General features: G+C 39.2%; 1 protein-coding gene across 1 annotated transcript in view; it reads left to right on the forward strand.

Moving 5' to 3' along the window:
- LOC306756431 (zinc finger protein 236-like) overlaps positions 1 to 20,237 on the forward strand; it is a gene marked incomplete at its 5' end in the record, with an annotated part of 70,931 nt that overhangs the window by 39,036 nt on the left and 11,658 nt on the right. Inside the window, 11 exon segments of the mRNA XM_079241159.1 lie at positions 7 to 106; positions 109 to 121; positions 2,091 to 2,194; positions 4,962 to 5,399; positions 7,043 to 7,170; positions 11,621 to 11,852; positions 11,963 to 12,154; positions 13,071 to 13,229; positions 16,486 to 16,643; positions 16,775 to 16,912; positions 17,013 to 17,207. Of these exon segments, the coding sequence (XP_079097285.1) occupies positions 7 to 106; positions 109 to 121; positions 2,091 to 2,194; positions 4,962 to 5,399; positions 7,043 to 7,170; positions 11,621 to 11,852; positions 11,963 to 12,154; positions 13,071 to 13,229; positions 16,486 to 16,643; positions 16,775 to 16,912; positions 17,013 to 17,207 (1,857 nt within the window).

Raw genomic sequence — 20,237 nt, forward strand, 5'->3', positions numbered from 1 at the left:
GCCGAGAGGGATCGGATCAGTGAGATCAAAGACAAAGCCGTGGAGCTGGAAACAGAACCTAAATTTGCCAATTGCTGCAATTACTGCCCCAAGAGCTTCAAGAAACCAGCGATCTTGTCAGGTAAATGTTACACGTGTTTTCTCAAGATGGTTGGGAAGAAGTTTCTTCAGCTGAAGTGGTCTGAATGAGTGAGCTGGATATGGCCTGTAGTCTTGACAGAGGGATGTGCAAAGACGCAAGTAATGAAACCTTTGTGTCGTCATACCACATTTTCTCTTACATGGTTATCAGAAGAATTACATCATGTGATGAAAAGCTTAAAGGAATGAGTGTGAAACAAAGGGGAACCGAGCAGGTTGACAGCTCAGCATTAGCTCCAGGCTCACAAAGGAGACTTTCATACTTTAACTTTAATTTTTTTTTTTTTTATTATTATTTCTTTCTTTTCTTTTAAATTACTATTGTTTGGAATCAATGTGTGTTAGAACTTTTACACACAGCTAGTCAGCACCTTAATCAGCGTCTTCCTCACAGAGACAAACTCTTGTCTGAGATTTAAGCCTTTTGGTGTCAACCTAACAAAGATTGAAGAGTTGGGACACAATTATGTAAGATATATATTTGAGGAGAGTAACGAAGGACATCTTTATTCGTGTGGCACATTTGATGTCGCAGATGGATGTCCTCCTTTCAACCAGAGAGCTGAAAAGACATAGCAGCAACGTTAGGTATGGAGATAAATCAATCACAATTCAGTTGTCTCTACTAGACAGCAGCTGCACATACTACTCTTAAATCAGATTTTGCAGGAGATTTATATTACATTTTTTACGTAATTATACTGTTAAAAATAATGAAAACAAAATGTGGTTAATCCATGAATGACTGGTAGTCCTCATACAGATTAAAATTTTGAGTAAATGATAGGAAGACTTGGTGGTTTACTGACATGCTGTACGCACCGAATGGTTGTACTATGAAGCAGGATCATTTACTTAGCCAGATTTATTGACCCTGTCTAGATCACCATGGTAACATACACCTAACACACGACTGTCTCTGGAGTGATTTATGTTCAGAGTTTTAGTTGAAATCATCTCAGATGTTGTGCAATAAATTATTCAATCCAAGGTTGTTACCAAAATGAAAATGCTTGATTGAAGATGAATATTTATCGCATTGTTGAATAATTGACCACAAAAAGTCAATAATTCAGCCATTTAAAAGTGGATCTGAGTATCATATTTAGATGTTAGTCAGATGTATGCATTTTAACTCTGTAGAACCCACCTAACATATTTAATACATACAATTTCTAGTAAAAAAGTAAAAGCTTTGTTAAAAATCCTGTTGAACACAATCTGAAACTTGTCTTCTGCACCTAATAGAAACTATTTTGACATTTCACATGGTAACAAAGGGGAAATCCTCCAAAATGGTGTTCTTTTTTTTGGTCACATTTTTTTAAGGGGCCACATAAGGACCTTGTTTTAAAAAATGGACTTTTCTGGCTTGTTTGTTTAGTTTCTTATTTCATTTTGCTGATGCTGTTACGTAACAGACTTTTTTTTATTTAAAGATGAAATTGAAAAAAAATCACGAAGTTCTGTAAAGAAAGCAAGAAAATAAATTTCCACATTATTTGTTGTAGCCTTTAGTAAATAGCTTGGAAAGTGTGAAGGAAAGCAAAGGGAACAAGTCTGTGTTTCTGAATCTCTCTAGAGACTGCTCTATGTTTTTGGACGTGTAAAATCTCAAATGCATGTCTCAGAATTTAGCCTCAGGCTCTCCCTCCTTGAAAAAACTGGATGCTCACCAGTGAGCTACAGTTTTATCTCACAAGTGAGAGTGAACTTGCAATTTCATGGTAGCTCAGTGGAAAGCAGCACAAGGAGCTGGAAGAATGCTTTTCATTTCCAAGTGCAGGCGAAGCTGTAAATCATGCACTCTATTATTTTGCTTGGGCTATTTATCCTCTTGTAAAAGTATAGACATGCGCTCCCTTTCTGTCTTGACACCCATCGGGAATCTGTCATTTGTCCTTGTTGTCCTTCAGATTTGACTCTTGACAATCTAATTGAATGTTTAGGCACATCAGGATCCACACAGGGGAAAGACCATACAAGTGTGATGAATGTGGGAAGAGTTTCACAGTGAAATCAACCCTGGACTGCCATGTGAAAACACACACAGGTGAGTGCCACATTACCCGATGCTGTAGCTTGATTTAATAGTTACTGTTGTTTCCTTTCTTTGACTGGGTCCCTCTTAATGTGGGATTATGTTAATGAGAACGGAGCATCAGGTTGTGTTGCTGATCCTATCTTATTGTAGGGACTGACCACTTTGTGGATTTTTTTTATGTGAAGGGTAGAATATGTGTTAAAGATGGAATCAGTTGCCTTGCATCAACCATTTGTTGGTTTGCTTGCTCATGATTTGGTCAACTGATGCTTGGCTGCTGTGTTGTTTTGGTTTTGTTTGACAACTGATGGCAAATAGACAGCAAAAAACAGCAGTTTTCTTTGGTTTATATTTGATCTTGATTTATCACATTGACTCTGAGAATGTGTGTTCTAAAACTCATCCACATGACAATAAAATGTGTCCTACAAGGAAATGGCTGTACTCTAGGTCCATGTAGGCGACGCATATTCAGCCATGAGTGCCAAAAGAAGCCTGGATTGGACCCAAACATGTCTGCCATATGGGATTTGGCTACTTCTCATCAGAATGAGCTCATCCATTATTCTTTATTGGATGAAAATTTATCTTTCTAAAGGTTTTTGCACTGAAAGCATTCTGATATTGGTTTGGAGCAATTTCCTGTTATTTCTATTTCTGCGGCTGCAGGACTGTCTCCATCTCTACAATTTCCCCTCTGGGTTGAATAAAGTATTCTTGATTGATTTAAAAAAAAAAAAAAGCTAACACAGACCGAGGATGTCACAGTTAATTTCAAATTGAGCAGCAGGTTTTAAATGCCAGGATTAGATTATTATTAAAGACCGTTTAGTATTAAGGTGCATTATGTAACTTTTTTTTTTTTTTAACCTTAAAACTCCTCTTTCTGGACTTGCTTGAAGACACAGTAACGTCTATCATGTGCATTTCTAGAGCCGCAGCTGCTCAGCAGCGTCCCGAGTCTGAGAAACCACACTATACAACCCTTTACATCCCGCATGCTTCATGCTATAATAAGGAATTGGCTGTTTTGAATATGCAACGTCGCTGATTCAGCAAAGAAACGGATAAAGAATAAATGAGAGGAAGGAACAAAACAAGAGTCATTGATTTTTGTTTGCTGGCTGGAGAGAGCTAGCAGGCCAAGTAGGATGCAAGATGGATGCCAAAATAGCCGTCAATAGGTGGTGCATGATGGGAAAAGTGGCAAGTTTCCGTAGTGTGTCTTTAATCACAATGGCAGATCAGCGCAAATTGTATGTGGACGAAAACATGGGTGGAATGGGTCATTCTGCTGTTGTCTTCTAAATGTAAGTTTTGAAAACAGTCAAAAACTTCATAAACAAGGAAGATAAAATGGTTTTATAGGGATTTACATCACCAGCATCACAATGCACTTAAATGCCCAAAATCAGCTTCTCTCACCGAGATAAGGCCACATTTGGATTTTGGACAAGGCATGAGATAATACCCATGCAGACTAAAATGTGTTCAAAATCATATAAACAATGTTAATGTGAGTTTTCTACATTTATAGTTTTTTGGAACACTGACATAAAATTATCATGGTAATTGTAAAAAATGTGATTATGTCTTTGACAATAATGGTACCAAGAAACTCTTTAGTCATGACATCTCTAATTCTAAGTCCTGGGGATGGGGTTATATAGAGACCAACAATAGAGTTAATGTGTAATTTGTTTGTTTAATTTAAGACAGAAGTCTATAAACAGCTACAGTGAAAGCTTTTCCTGCTGTCTGTTTGAATGTCATCAATAACTTCTGGGCAGCATTTACTGTGTCATTTTTTTAGTTGGATTTATAAACAGCATTGATTACTTCATTTAACAGAACTTTTAGAAATATTGTGAACTTCTGTTTGTAGCTCTTGCTTGAAATTACATGTATGAATATACTGTAAATGCTGCTCTGTGTTTGGGAAAAGCCAGCCAGTGTTCAAGCGATTGTTACAAATGCTGTTGTTTAAAACGGCGTTCAGAAAGGCGAGCTGCTGTCGTGTGTGAAGATGAACCCTCATTACTCTGTGGTCTTTTACACAACTCAGAGGGAGGTTCAAACATGAGGCAGCGCTGGGCGTCAAAAAGTTCAACTAGAGCTAGAGAAAACATTCACTCAATTATTAAACTTTTTACGTGAGTCATTTTAATCAATGACATCACAAATGCTTGTATCCTTGCTTGATTATGCAGAAATAAAAAAGGTCATGATCGTTTAGGTTAGCATTTAAATCAGAATTTTCTTTTTACCTAATTTTGTCAACATGATGGAAAACAAAAAGCATTTATTGGTTTGTCTTACATTTGTTTGAGATACACCTCAAAAACATTTATTATGTCCATCATCATCTTTCTGCCATGTTTGTGTAATCATGCCACAGCACCAGTCTGTAAATGGGAGACGAATGCAATCACCCAGTTCCAAAATGTGAAACTGAAAATAGAGCAGTATGAAAGAAAGCGTCACCCCAGCTGAGTTAAATAGCACATCTGCCCCCAGCTCAATAGGATGTGATTATCTCTGAGCTTTGCTTGTGTGTCAGTGCTGTATTTTCTTTGCCCACAGTTACAAGGGATGCCTTGTAATTGTGTTTTTCATGTATTGGAACAATGCTAACGGATTGATGTTACACAGGAAAAAAGAGAGGCTTTCTGGAAGTGAGTTAGAAAATGGAGATGCTGTCCTGCAATTTGCAGTTTGGAAACGGCAACAATTCATTTTCAGCTGATGATAAATGTCCCTCTTACTATCTTTGCAGGCCAAAAACTATTCAGCTGTCACATGTGCAACACCTCCTTCTCCACAAAGGGCAGCCTGAAGGTGCACATGCGCCTCCACACCGGCTCCAAGCCCTTCAAATGTCCCTTCTGCGAGCTCCGCTTCAGAACGTCAGGCCATCGCAAAACACACATCCAGTGTCATCTCCGACCGAATGCCGACAGCCGCAAATCCAAGCGTTTATCTACGTCGGCCGGTCACGTCAGGCAGAGTCAGGACCCGAGTGCTGGGCAGGCGGTGTCCTCGGATCAGGGGCAGCAGCCATCTGCTTCAGAGTCTCTTCAATCTGTGGGGCTGTTTCAAACCTCCAATTCTGACCCCAGCATTTACCTCCCAACCAATCTGACGGGGCAGTTTGACCAGAACTTACTGCAACCAGGACTTGTAAGTCAGGCCATCCTGCCTGCCTCCATGTCAGGTAGGCAATATGACATGTTCCACTCTACAAATACACCCAGTGAAGTAATAAGTTTGCAGCGCTGTAGGAGGAAACATTTTTAGCAAGATTGCAATGAGGAGTCCCAGCCGACATGCTCATTTTGAGGATTGGCATTATCACAAACGGTAAACCTGAGAGGCACATAGATGAAATTTTCCTGAAGTGACACCGCTGTGTAATGGGTAGATCATAACGTCTGACTGCTGATTAATACACTGAACTTTTCACAAATGAATTCATAATGCTGTGGGGATTGCCATCATCCTTCATATTGGTAGTTTGTTGGCTGATTGTCAAGTAACAGCATCAGCTTTTTCTCAGGACAGGATGATTTACGTTACAAGCATATTAGGCCCCTGCCAAGAGAATGAAAATGCGTTATCATCCCGAGCTGCATTCTGCTTACCACAGGACACTCTTTGATCAATTTCAGGACCAATCTGCGGCACCGAAAATCAATCAGAGCACCTCCAAACATTCCTTATGATGTTGGTACTCAGTTCAGATTATTATTATTGTTTTTCAGGGAGCCAAATCTCGCTGGTATCGGAGAGGTACTTTATAGTTTCAGTCTTTGAGTAGCTGAGCATTGAAGGATTCCATGTTCATAGAAATGACACAAAGCCTTTAAACCAACAGGATTTCAGACATCTAAAACTTCAACATGTAACCTTTAAATGTAATTTTTTCGCCTAATATTCACCAGAAAGGTGTGTAAGGAAAGATAGCCAGGGGAGTAAAGATTCTCAGGTTTCATAAGTTGTTATTGTTTGTTTTGTTTTTTTCATTAGAAACAAATAAAAGTTGCCTGGACTGTGGAAAGTGCTTGGTAAAAGTTGTACAGTTTGCTAAAAGAAAACCTTTCTCCTCTCTTCCTGTCATCATCTGGTGAAAGAGTGCATGGATTTTCTTTTGTGGTTTCTTGCTCTTGCAGAACCTTATCGATGCACATAACGTGCTTGAAGTCATGCTTTTAGACCCGGCCCTTGACTTGACATGGAATATTGATGTCTGCCTCTGGGGTAGCCCTTGTCTGTAACCACAGGGGCTTCTCATCAGTGTCGAGTTCTATTTTAAAGCTGCTATAGCTACATGACCTGCTACGGTTAGGGTTGAATCATATGATCACACTCGTGGTTGACCTCAATACTGAGTTTGATAGACATAAACAGGCAGAAATATAGAAAGTATTGTGCTTTTTTTTTTTTTTTTTTTACCTTTACAACTTATAAGCTTAAAAACCCAAAAATAGATTTTTTTTTTTTGTTTTCTTTTGGTTTTTGTCAATTCTTTTTTCTTTTTTTTATTAGCACAAGGGTAACATTTCTTTGCAGATATATACATATACACACATACGTACTGGTGTATTCACATATATTCATACAAAAATAAATACATACACATGTACAGTACATACAAACCTACATAAAAAAGAAAATAATAATTATACAAGACTACAATTTAAAATGAAGACATTTCAAGAAATATGGTCCCATGTACTGTAGGAAATAAAAAAATTTTTTTAAAAAACACCCTAGAATTTACTTACAGAATTTTATTTTTAACTGTGCTCCCCGTGTTAAGAATCTAAATAAATCTGTGTTTGTGTGTATGTGCTGCAGCCGCGGGAGACCTCACCGTGTCGCTCCCTGACAGCCTGACAACCTTGGATGGCATCCACCTGCAGTTGACGCCAGTGTGCCCCAACGTCCAGATCTCTGGCATCGATGCAAACAACATCACACTACAGGTAGCGAACACACACACCAGCTTCTGCACTTTGTGTTTTCACACATCTTATTGATCTGATGTCAAAAAGATTGGGCTCTCCAGCAGTTCCTGTTATGGATTTCAATGACTGAAGCACCATAATTAAAACACAAGACAAAAGCGCACCCCCACCCCACCCCACCCCACCCACTAACAGAGATGGATTGATTTGAAAATGAAACAGTTGGATTTGGCATATTCATGAGATCACATTACCCTAAGTGATCATTTTAATGATCTTTACCTTTAAAAGATTTGTAAAATACACCCCCTTGAATCTAGTGAAAAAGACTGATTGTTAAAATGTGAGCCTTTTTTATTTAAATTACATGGAGACCCCATCCGGTTTTCATTTCGTCATGTTTAATCTACCGTCATGAACTCATTTCAGTGACACGCAAAAGCTGATTTAAAGGGGCAGGGGTGTAACTAAATCAAAAGTAAATGGTTAAAACAAATGCTACGTATCATTACCTGCACTAGGGAGGTGGCGAAGGTTATGCTGTTGCCAGCATTTATCTGTTTGTTCAATTGTCTGTTTGCAACGAGACTCAAAAACTGCTGGACAGATTTTTATTTGAGTTTTTTTTCTGTGTAAGAGTGGGTCTTTTTCTGATTCAATTAAATTTTGGGAGTGATCCAGATCACCATCTGGATCCAGAAATCATTTGAAGAATTGTTTATTATTGCTAAATAAGACCATTTTCACGATATATGCGTATAACTCCACAATAAATGGTCAGGGTGCTTGGCCAGTTCCCAACAGGTTTTTGCAGGTTTTCATCACTGCAACAGAACAAATTTATATATAAACTTGCAACAAACACCACAATATAGCCAAGACACTGTGGAATCCTTGTCAGTATACCTAGGAATCTAATAGTGTTTATATATAATATGAATGTATGGCTAGAACATATAGTGGAAATCCCAGAGTGTGTGGGAATGAGATGCTTGTTAAAGGTCTGCGCTCTCAGAATGGAGTCGTCGCTGCACCTGAGACCACTAGATCCACTCTCAGATAAAAACATGATCATGTCTGAAAGAATTTTGGCCATTGACAGCACCTGTACATTTAACACACCTTTCATTTGGAAGCTCAGCTCAGGGAGCACAACCATTTTGAACTCTATGGCTGTGTTTATCTGCATTGCATTTCTTTTTGAATTTTGTAAATTGAAATGTGTTTTCTTAATATTAAATACTTCATTGTTTCTGTAGATGACAGGATTATAGAATAACACTGCCATCGCCATGTTTGAGCATGTATAGCTGGTATTATTGTGTTGATGCTTCATGTCAGGTTTCCTTTCGCACCCTTTTGGGAACTATAACCACATAGTTTCCTCAGGATTTTTGTCCCTTCAGGTGAAAACAAAATTCCTATCAGGCTTTCTGTTTGTTGTACAGACAAATGGCTTCTTTCTGCCCTCTGTAACAGTGCAGTCTTTCACCAGTTGTGACCATTTGAAAGGTTCTCCCTTGTCAGAGAAAGGCCTTTAGGTTTGATTCACACCGACCTTTGGGTCGTTTGTTTCCTGCCTGCCTAGACTTAGCGCTGCAGCCAGATACAGACAGTCTGCTGGTGGGTCCACATCTCTGCCTTTTGTTTTTTAAAAGCATTTGTTTAAAGATTAGTTCAGGTCAGAAAACTTGAATAACCATGCTGCTCATAAAACCGAAGGAAGCACTTAAACAACACATCTTAGATCTTGATGAAGGAAATATTCCAGGTAATATTCTTCATTCATTGCATAGTGGAATGCTTATAGAACAAAAAAAACAAGAATCATTAGTAGAAATCAAAATTATTTTCCCATGGAGGTCTGGATTCTAAATCATACTCAAAATAAAAGTGGAAACATCATATCACAAGGTGACCCAACGTCTGTGGAAACTCAGTTGTGTATCTGGTTCCAGCTGGAACATGGCATTGTCTCCCAGAGCTGCTGTGTTGGATTCAGGTCTGGGGAACTGGCAGGCCAGTCCATAGCTGCTGACACGCTCCAGCCACATGAGGCTGAGCATTGTTATGCATCAAAAGGAAACCAGTTCCCAATGCAGCAGCAAATGGTTTGACAATGGGTTGGAGGATCTCATCCTGCTACCTGGCTAGCACATGAAGGTCTTTGTGTCCCTCCAAGCATATGGCTCCCCTGACCATCACTGCCCTCTGCCAAGCCAGTCATACTGAAAGATGTTGCAGGTAGCGGAACGTTCTCCGCAGCATCTCCAGACTCTCTTGCGTCTGTCACACATGCTCAGTGTGAACTTGCTCCCATTTTTGAAGAGCACAGGGTGTGAATGGCAAATCTGGTAATCTTGAAGTTCTCTGGCTTTGTCGACTGGGCTGCATTGTGTTGGGCTGAGTCTTTTCTGACAGTTTAGTCAGAAACATGCACATTAGTTGCCTGCTGGAGGTTCTTTTTTAAGTCTCTGGACAAACTCCTTCTGTTTGTCCTCACACAATGGAGCTGATAGTAGTCCTGCTGCTGGGTTGTTGTCCTCTTACAACACCTCCCTTCCTCTTGGTGTCTCTTCAATGCTCTCATCACCGTGCTGGGAGAGGCAGTAAACCTTTTTGAGCAATGTAGTAATTGTAGTAATTGTTAGTGATTCCAAAATCTTTTAATGAAAGTGACTTTTTGGACTGTAGATGATCGGTTACTTTTTTTTCTTTTCTTTACGTGTGTAAATGAGATTTTACACACAAACTTTTAATTTACACAGCCATAAATGACTCCTGACATTGTTTCGTTGTTCATTTTCCAGCAAATAAATTCAGTTATTTTGTTTTACTTTAAACACACTTACTAAGTTTGCTAATGTTCTTCTATACTGTCCCACCGTTGAGAATATTTCATGCAAAAATGGTAGTAGTGGGTGTATATGCACTAAAACAAATGAAAGTGAGTCTGGAAAAAAAACAGCTGAGTGTTAAACAAGATTCAGCAGAGCTGTCAAGTGGGACATCATGGTGTTCAGTCAGCTGGAAAAGTAAGGAATTTTTTTTTATTGTTTTTTGTTTTGTAATATGTCTAACTGCACACCAGAAATAAAATCTTTTTAGAAATAGTGGTTCCTTTTTCTGTTCTAAGCTCATTGGCCAATGAGAATAAGAAACATCATGTGATGATAGTTAATGCATCAAGAAAACCAAAGGAGAATCTCATGATACAGAGCACACTGCATGGAACATGGAGGCGGGATAATGGCGGGCATTTATGGTTGGCAGAGGAACAAGGTCATTGGATTTTATTTGACATGGTTGAAGGTTGAAATACTCAATAAAAAGCAATAGCCAAAGTTGGATGAATAAGCTGTTGACAACAGAAAGATTTGGTATCAATTTGACATGAAAGCATCACACAGTTGCTGCAGATTTTTTGGCTGCACATCCATGATGAGACCTTTCCACCACAACCCAAAGGTGCTCAACTGGATTGAGATCTGGTGACTGTTGAGACCATTGGAGTACCATTAACTCATCATTATCTTTGAGAAACCAGTTGGAGATGATTTGTGCTTTGTGACATGGCACATTAAAGTTTCCACCAGAACATGCTATACTGGTCTTAAAGGTATGGACATGGTCAACAAGTGCTGCGTGGTGCTACAAGAAAACTCAACTCGTGCTGAGGGGCCCCATATGTGCTAAGAACATACAGACAACTCTGTAAATCGTAGCCGCAGTGTCCAGGCACCAAGTGAAGTAATGCCTTTCTAAAATATATTTGGGCTGCAGTGAACTTTATTTGAATGTCTAAGAGTGGGGAATGACCTGCATCAATGGACCCCATGCTGGGATTAAACCTGGGCTGGGTGCACCAAGGATCTGCATCCTGCTCAACATGCATAAGCATTCTGCATATCTTCACTATGACCAGTGGTCATTTGAGTTTCTGCTGTCTTCCTATCACCTCTAACCAGGCTGCCCATTTTCTTCTCTCCATATACAAAAACAATACATTTCCATCAGTGCAACTGCTGCTCACTGGATATTTTCTCCTTTACGAACCGTTCTCTGTAAACTCCAGTAGATCACCAATTTCTGAAATACTTAGACCAGCCCATCTGGTCCCAAGAACCATGCCGCATTCAAAGTAACTTTTGTTCCCCCTTCTGATGCTGAGTTTGACCTTCAGAAAGTCAATTTGACCATTTCCAGCTGCATAAATGCATCCAGTTGCTCCTGTTTGATTGGCTAATGAAATATTTATGCTATCAAGCAACCGAACAGTTGTACTCTGGCTGATAAGTGTGTTTCACATTTTAAATATTAATGTAACTTAAATAATCACCCCTGAATGTCCCCACACTTCATTTGTGTGGATATCAGCAATTCTTATTAACCATATTTTCCCCTGACAACTTAAACAAAAAAACACTTCTGTTCCTGTTTTAACCTGAAGTGCTTCTTTCTCTTACAGATTGACCATACCCTCCTCCAGCAGACCTTACAGCAGGGTGGTCTGCTCTCCCAACCTCTGAGTGTTGACACCAGCCTTGTACCCCACTCAGGCAGCCAGCTCATGTCTGCGACTGACCCCTCTGTGTCTGCCAATGTTGTCATCCACCCCCTGACCAGCTTGGCCTTGCAGCCATCCACCATCACACCCCCACAGGTCTCAATGGCTGCGCTGTCCGAATCGGATGCAGCAGGTGCGTGAGGCATCATTTGCCACGAAGAAATAAATAAAAAAAACAACCTGAATAGTCGCTCTTTGTTGCGAGTTGAAAAACCACCTCTGCTTGTCTGCGGGCTTGTGCAGGCTCCCAGGACCTGAACCATGTCATGAGCAGCTCTGGATTAGTGGCAGGAGGTAACAGCAGCCAGGAGATAACGCTCACCATCAACAATTCCAGCCTGACACAAGCTCTCGCCCAGGTCCAGGCCCAGGCTTCAGCTGCTGGTTCCAGCACAACTGCAGGAAACCATCAGGAGATTACTCTCACTATATCAGGTGCAGACAGCTTGATAAAAGTTAGCTGAACCTGTCTTTTAACCAGCTCCAAGTCCCAACACAGACCATCAATGTTATATATGTTATATTCTGTGCAGAGAAAAGTTTTCAAAGCCTGCTATCATATGCCTCTAGACCAGGGGTGTCCAAAGTCGAGGGCCGCTGTCCTGCAGGTTTCCCATGTATTCCTGTTCCAACACATCTAGCTTCCACTAAATGGATCAAACAGCCAATGACGTGCAAAACTATTTAAGCTCTACTACTAATTAATTTGAATCAGGTGTGTCTGAGCAGGGATACATAGAAAACCTGCAGGATTCTGGCCCTCGAGGACCGGAGCTGGACACCTCTGCTCTAGACACTTCCCAGAATCCGTTTCTTGTAGAAATATGATTCATTTTTATTGCTTGTCTTTCTACTTCAGAGCAAGGCTTTAAAAATCCAATTTGCTGTCTCATATTTTTAGTTTTTCCTTTTTTTTGATGTTCCAGATGGTATTTCTAAGTGTATTAAAAGGCTATGCAGGAAATTAATGCTTTCATAATGACAAAATATGGCAAATTGTAGATTAAACTTAATCAAATTGTATTTTTTTAGTGGATTAATGCCTCTAGACTCTGCTAATTATTGAAGTATTGCCATTGACATTTTTATAGGTGTTATAATCTGCATGATTTTTTTTACTTTATGATTATTAACTTCCTAAAACTTATTATCCATATAATTGTTAAAGACACATTTGTTGTGAACATTTAACGGACTTTGCACCTATAATTTGTGTGCATGGTGTGAAATAGTTAGGAGGCATTGGAATCTTAAGAAGTGTTGAGTTTAGCTTGGCTGTTTTCAAAAACCTGAAAATATTCTGTTTTGTTCGACAGTCTAAAATATGTATGTTCCTGAAAATTCTTCATAGGTCAAGACCTGCTCGCTCAGCATAACAATCCCAATGGTGCAGAGATGAACGGGAGTATCAGACTGGCATCACCACTTACTAGTCAGCCAAGCAACGCAACCCTGACCATCACCAATGACCACCTCCTACCTCAGAGCCCCGCCAATACCGGGGTGGCAGGTTAGAACTGTAATTGATCTTCCACTTTTGGAAGAAAAACAAGTTTTACATATTTTCCTGAATGGGTACTTAAACTGTCATCCAGCCCCTGGAACTGCTGTTTGGCCTTTATGCAACTAGCAGAGCCAGCTGTGCTTCTGGTATGAAAAAAGCTTTCTCTTTAAGGCAGTGTTTCTCAATTCCAGTCCTCAGCCCCCCTGCCCTGCCTGTTTTATACATGACCCTCCTCCAAAGCACCTGAGTCAGATTATTATCAAGTTCTTAGCAGCCTGTTAACTAGCCCTTTATTTCATTCAGTCGTGTTAAAGTAGGGTTGCCTATGAAACATGCAGGGCAGGGGGGCCTGAAGACCGGAATTGAGAAACACTGCTTTAAGGAATACTCGAGGGACTGCAGCAAGGATGGTGTACAACTTCCATTTGCACTTCAGAAGTTTTCAAAGTTGCTCAAACTTCTATGAAAGGAGTTTTCCTGGCATCGTTTAGACCACTGTGCTCACTGCCAGCCATGCAGCAGTGTTCTTGACTGTCTGTTTTACCGTATTTAAGCTTGCCCTACCTTCTGATATTTTTTTTACAATAATCTGAAAATTTTTCACATAAATCTGTGGTTGCATAAAGAAAACAGACTCCTCTAAAACAAATACAATGACAATAATAAACTCATACACTACTAATACTAATACAAGTTAAATTGCCACTGCTTTAAATGAATAATATGAACAGTTTTAGGGTTCATTATAGTAATTAAGAATAATGTTTAACCTTGTTGAAGCAGTATTAGGACAGTGTGTATGTGTGAAAGCATTGATTAGTAGATATGGCAGTAACCTTAAACTTGGTTCTTTTATTGGTTCAAAAGGACCTTAACTTGCCTCCTGGGCCAGAGATAGATCCCAGGATAAAACTGAAGAGGCTCAAAGAGTCTGTCAATCAATGCCCTTTTCATGAAATGGCATACTAAGGTGTATGCTCCCAGCCTTTAAAGTCCATGTGGGAGGCTGGACTACTGCTAATATTTTTCTTTAAAGCTTACAAAGAACTCCCCACATGTCAGTCCATATGGTAGTTAGAGCAGTCACAAATAAGACATTTTAAAAACATAATTCTGTTTTTTGGTAGATTTTCTATTCATTCCTTTGCCTGCTAAAAGAAAAAAGAAGTCATAAACACCTTATCAATGATAATATTTGTCCGCAGTTGGTACCTGAACAGCTCAGATTCTGTAAACAGAAAATGTTGCTTGCTAGCTAAAACAAACAGGTGTAGATTTTACACACAAGTGAAAATTTCCTTTTAATTCACACAGACAACATCTCTGTTCACAGCTGTGAGTTTTTTATGCAGAAATAACAAATCATAATGTTTTTATTAGATTAGCAGTGAGAGCTAGTTAGTTGGGAAGAGCTAACTGTCTTTAGCTAACCAGTTGGGGTTAGCAAACCAGTTCATTTGATTCATCAGCCCCATTTAACATTTTTAAATGTAAGTTCTGCTGATATACATGGCTTAGATCAGGGATCAGGGTGAGCTACTGACCTGCTGCTGGTTTTAGATGTTTCCCAACTAAAACACACTCCAATGAAAGTTTCTGCACAAGCCGCTAAATGTCTTTAATGAAACTGCAGAAGAGCAGCTCACAAGGAACAGAGTCACAGATTCTAGGCTTTGATACTAAATGATGCTAAAAAACCACAGCACAGTCTTTCACTTGGAACAGTTCTGCATCACAGTACAGTGCTATTATTAGATAATTAGTAAGCCCCTAAGCTAGTTAGCCAAACATGCTAAGATGTTATAGCATAAAAGGAAGTACTTTAAATCCTATAAATTTTTTATATTATCATTGTTATTATTATTTGATAGTTTGGTAAAATAATAAACTTATATTTACAGCTTTAACTTATATATAATATAATATAATATAATATAATATAATATAATATAATACATTTTTAGTGGGAGGATTAATACTGCTGTGACATTATCTGTAATCATAATAATTTGCTCTGAAGAAACTTGATTGTTGACAATGTGGTTTTTATGAACCAGAGATAAATCCCAAGAAAAACAAAGCACTAAATAAAACTTTTTTTAAATTCACCTTTATCCAGAGCTAAATCTTTTTTTTTTCTTTAATAAGTTGTTTTATATAAACATAATATTGTGATATACACTAATACACAGGAGATAATCAATTTAATTAAATTGGAATTAAATGGGTTTGGACTGTATCATTAACTTGACTTGACTGAGGAATTGCTGCCTTACATATAAAACTGAATTCAAATTCACTGGATTAAAATATATCCATTTGATTGACAAAATTGACAAAAAAAAATTGACAATCATGCGCATCATAATAAAATACTCTGTCAGTTTTTTCACCAAATATTTAAAAAATAAGTGAATGTAAATATAGTCTTCTGCACATAACAGCTATCACTGATATTTGCCTTTATAAAATATCTTTTAAATCAGCAGTATAAGTGGTAGCGCTTGTATACATCTGAATGCTCCCCTGGTTCTGCAGACCTATCAGTGAAAACACAACTGAGGCGATGAAGTGATGTGAGTAAATACAACTTGCATTGTCAGAAATGACTTCCTGAGTATTCCGTTGACCGATTCTCTTGAAAACTTAATGCATAATCTAATTTCCACTCTCACCACTCACTTTCACTTACTTTCCTGTTTACTCAAGTGGAAAATAATTCCTCTGCTTGTTTAAAGACACACAGGGCATTTCTTCTTTTCTTGATCAGACAACAGCTTTCCTAATACTCGCTTTGCAAATATGATTTGATGTGCACTGTGGCAGAGAAGTAGCACTATGCAAACATATTCATTTGAGAACATGTAGCTGTGTTTTGGGGTTAGGTTTAGGGCTGTTTAGCCATCCTGCTAAGCACCAAAAGTGCTCTGATCACCATCTGGTTTCAGGCACATGAAGAAAGCAAGCAGACGTTTCCCGTCTTCATTAACAATCCCTGTACCGCAGCTACTGGTTCGCCACTCAACCCACACTGCACCTCAGCAACCATTCCAGTTCAGTGTGGGATTATTTAAATCAACTAATTAATCCATAAAATTTGCAGAGCTTGTCATGTAATATTTTAGCTGTTATAGTTATTAACCAAACACAGCTGAGTTAAGCCAGTAGAAAAATGAAAAGTAAGTAATTAAAGTACTATAAATCCGGTGTAGTCTCCTGTGAAGCATTTTTAAGGTCTCCAGCTCTTTCTTCTGCTTTTCAGTAACCAGTCTGCCACCTACCACCACTCTGTCACACACTGCTGCATCCCAGAGCCTAGTGATGTCACCGGGGGCTGTGGCCAGCGATGGCAGCGTTACTCTAACCCTCGCAGATGCTCAAGGCATGCTGGATGGTGTTACTCTAAACCTCAATGCACAGGTAACATCAGTTGTCACGGCAATGTTGCTATTATTTGCAAATGTTTCTGATCTTAAAATGCAGGAGAAATTAATCTCTGACTCTTGTTCTGTAACAAAACACACATTTAATTGACGCGTTTTGATCCTTAGGGTCAGTCATTTCCTGCAGTGCTGAATGAGTCCATTCAGCACTGCAGCACTGGGCAACCAGTCGGCTCAGGCCAGCAGGTCATACTGGTCAGCCATCATTCTCAACCTACAAATGGAGCGTCTGATAATGGATATAATGTGAGTGTGTTTATCTTCTATGGGAGATATTTGTCAAAACAACACAGCGTGTGTGTAACATCATGAACATGTACGCATTAATTACATTTTGTGTCTGCAGAATGCTGGTGATGGCCATAAAATTGGGAAGGACCCCCAGATGGAGCCTGATGGCAGGAACCAGTGTTTCTACTGTAATCAAGTATTTCAGAATGCCAATTCGCTGCGACGCCACTGCAGACAAACTCATGGGAAGGACCGCTGCCACGTTTGCGGCGTCTGTAGAAAGGCCTTTAAACGAGCGACGCACCTCAAGGTTGGAACTTAGACGTGACGAATTAATGAGAAATGCTTTTAAATTCCAGCTACTGATTTAGTTTGATGCTTATATCATTCAGTACAAATGATAAATATTCTTTTCAGGTTTCGCAAAAGCAACATTTCGGATCATATTTCGGCTAGAAATAAGACTTTTAGAGTCACTGAGGGAAACGATATCATCCACAAAGGTTGTTCTCACTGTTTGATTCAAGTATGGGTATGTCACCAAGTGGGATTTCAGACAGACTCTTAAACTGTCTCTCTTAACTACAACACACTGAAACCAAGAGGTGCTTTGCTGCCAAATTATGGAGAGGGCCATGTGTGCTTCTCCTCTGCAGTAACCCTCTTCATGTGGTGGAAACGCTCGCTGCCTGATGTCATGCTACTACATAAATGCCAAACATTTTTGCTTTGGTGAATGCGCCTCAACACGCTGAGCCGTACTTGTTTTTCATTAGGAGTAATGGTGCTGGGATTGGGCGGGTGTCTGAGTAAGCACAACTGAGCTGCTGCCTGTCCAGGTCCCCTGGCTGCTCATTAGTCTCCCTTCAAATCTGCAATACGGACTAAGATTGATGAGCGATGAGAGAAATAAATTAGTGGCAGTGTTGTTTTTCATTTTGTTTGAGTGTGGATAATAATTTGACAATTTTATTAAAGTCTGATTGAAAACTGAATAATAAAAGTTTTAGTTTTAAATTTAGCTTGTTTTCTTTGCTTGACAGGCAGTGATGGATTAGCTTTGAGAATATAAGCAGTCAGATAAACCGAAGCCCTGTCTGAGTACAAATGATGTGATGGAGTACACACGTTAAGCCCTGAAATTCTTCACATTTTATTATAGAAGGTTTTTATTCGTATGACTTTAAGCTGAGAGAACGATAGAAAGAAAGGAGCATGACATGCAGCAAAATGCCACAGATCGTTTCTGCACATGGCCATTGAGTCTTACCAGCTTCTAGTTCCAAGGTCTCATATAAGTAAAGCAAATTCATCCTTAGAATAACAAAATATGACTGATTACATCATATCACTGCTAATTGAATATAAATTAAGCCAAAATGCTAATTTGATGTGTGAAAACCTTGGTTCACACTTACTTATCTTCCCAATTCCAATAGGATAATAATTAACACCCAGGTACTGCTGATCAAATATACTTTAATTAAAAGATAATGAACAAGTGTGAACATTTTTATTAAAGCAAATGTTTTGGATGCTTGCTGGTTTGAAACCTTAGTATGTATGGAAGCAACTGTTGCTGCCCATTAGTGTCTTAAAAGTTATAAAGCCATTTGGAGGCCATCATTCTACAGTGAAAAAGATTATTTTGGAGCAGAAAACATTGAGACAGTTATCTTCCCAGAAGTGGATTCCTTGGCAAGTTCACCTCAAGGTCGGACTGTGGAGTGCTGAGAGAAAAGGCTGAAGAAAGACAAAATACGCCTTCGGTTGGCATGTTAGAAGTTAAAGTTCATGAGAATTTAGTTGTTTTCCAGTAGGAGGCTTCTCCTCTTTATAAAGCGCACGGTAGGTTTGCATAGTTGCATCTGAGGAAAAACAACCTGTGGAGCGATTTCCTTTGTGCGGAACAAAACGGTGATGTTTGGCCGCGATACACAGCAGCACGCCGCAGGAGTTTATGGACGGTGACGGCTCGGTTAAATCTCTGAGACCTCTCATCACATTTTAGTTCTTGGTTTTCAATCTCTTGTCTGGTTATCTTTTTAAAAAGTGCCTCTGGTCTGAATGGGTTAAGCACTCTCTCCACACACACCCAGACACCCTCTTGGCTTTATTTCCTCATAAACTTGAAGCTGTGGCAGTGTTGTTGTCTGGTTTCTCCTCAACACTCTTATCTCTTTGTTTAGCGCCCCCTTTTCCCTGTGGGCCCATCTGCTTTGTGTTGCCAAATTTTCTGGCTTGAATACAGCTTCATGATGCCAGTTCAGAAGAAACATTACTATTCTGGACTCGGCCCAAAGCTCCTCAGATCAGGATCTCCATCATTTTGTTTTGAAATGAAATAACAATGCTTCTCTCAGTTGGACCATTTATTTTACCGAATTATATTCCAGTTTAAGCAATTATTTATTCACATTTATTACCCCTGAGGCCACCCAAAAAGAGGTTTGAAACGACTGAAAGGAAACGCCGTCTGATGAAGATGCAGACGTCCCATCTTTTATTTGGTTTAGAGAAACCCAAACAATGTCACTCTATTGTTGGGCCTCAAAAATCAAAATGTTTATTTCATATCTCCATAGCACAACTACTGGTGCTATTGTCACACCAACTCATTGGTAGTATTAGGTGTAGCATTTAGTTTGTGGAATTAAAGAAAAAGCCATAAAATTAAGCTGCAACGTGGATCAAAAGTCAAAACAACGGAGGAAGAACGTGAGCTCAGATTTCCTCTCACGTACAGTATGTTAGCAGTCAGCACTGCGTTTACAATCACCATTTGCATCAGAAGTTTTAAAAGTTATTCTGCGGCTCTGATAAAAAAAAAAAAAAAGTCAAGTGTTTGAATAAAGTTTGCTAGAGTTTATAGAGTCCCCATGAAATGGCAAGAATAAATCTCCTGTGCACAAACAAGCTCTACTTGGATACGGTCCGTTTACCACACAGCGTTTGGAGGCATCGGTCAGCGTCGCAAGGAGCTTTCACAAACAAGCTATTGATCAAAGCCGCATTTAAAAACTACACTGGTGGCTTTTAAGCTTTTCACAGACTCTGTAAGAACGGAGAACTTTGTTCTTGTTTTTGAAGTGGAAAGATCTAGAAGAAAGTTTATTTTGTCCCGGTCATTTCGTACTTTAGAAGCAGGGCAGGATTTTTAACAGGATTGTGTCCGTGACTTTAAAAGCCACATGTGCTGTCTAGATTTTCATACTTCTGCATCACTAGCTGTTTTTTTTAGTTAAAACTATTTGCCTAAAAATTCACATCAGTGGAAAAGCAGAAATGACAACTTTTAACTTGACCCTCGTTGTCATTAACCACAAAACTAGATTGTGTC

This window comes from Telmatherina bonti (assembly GCF_933228915.1).
Source record: "Telmatherina bonti genome assembly, chromosome: 5".
NCBI classification, from domain to species: domain Eukaryota; kingdom Metazoa; phylum Chordata; class Actinopteri; order Atheriniformes; family Telmatherinidae; genus Telmatherina; species Telmatherina bonti.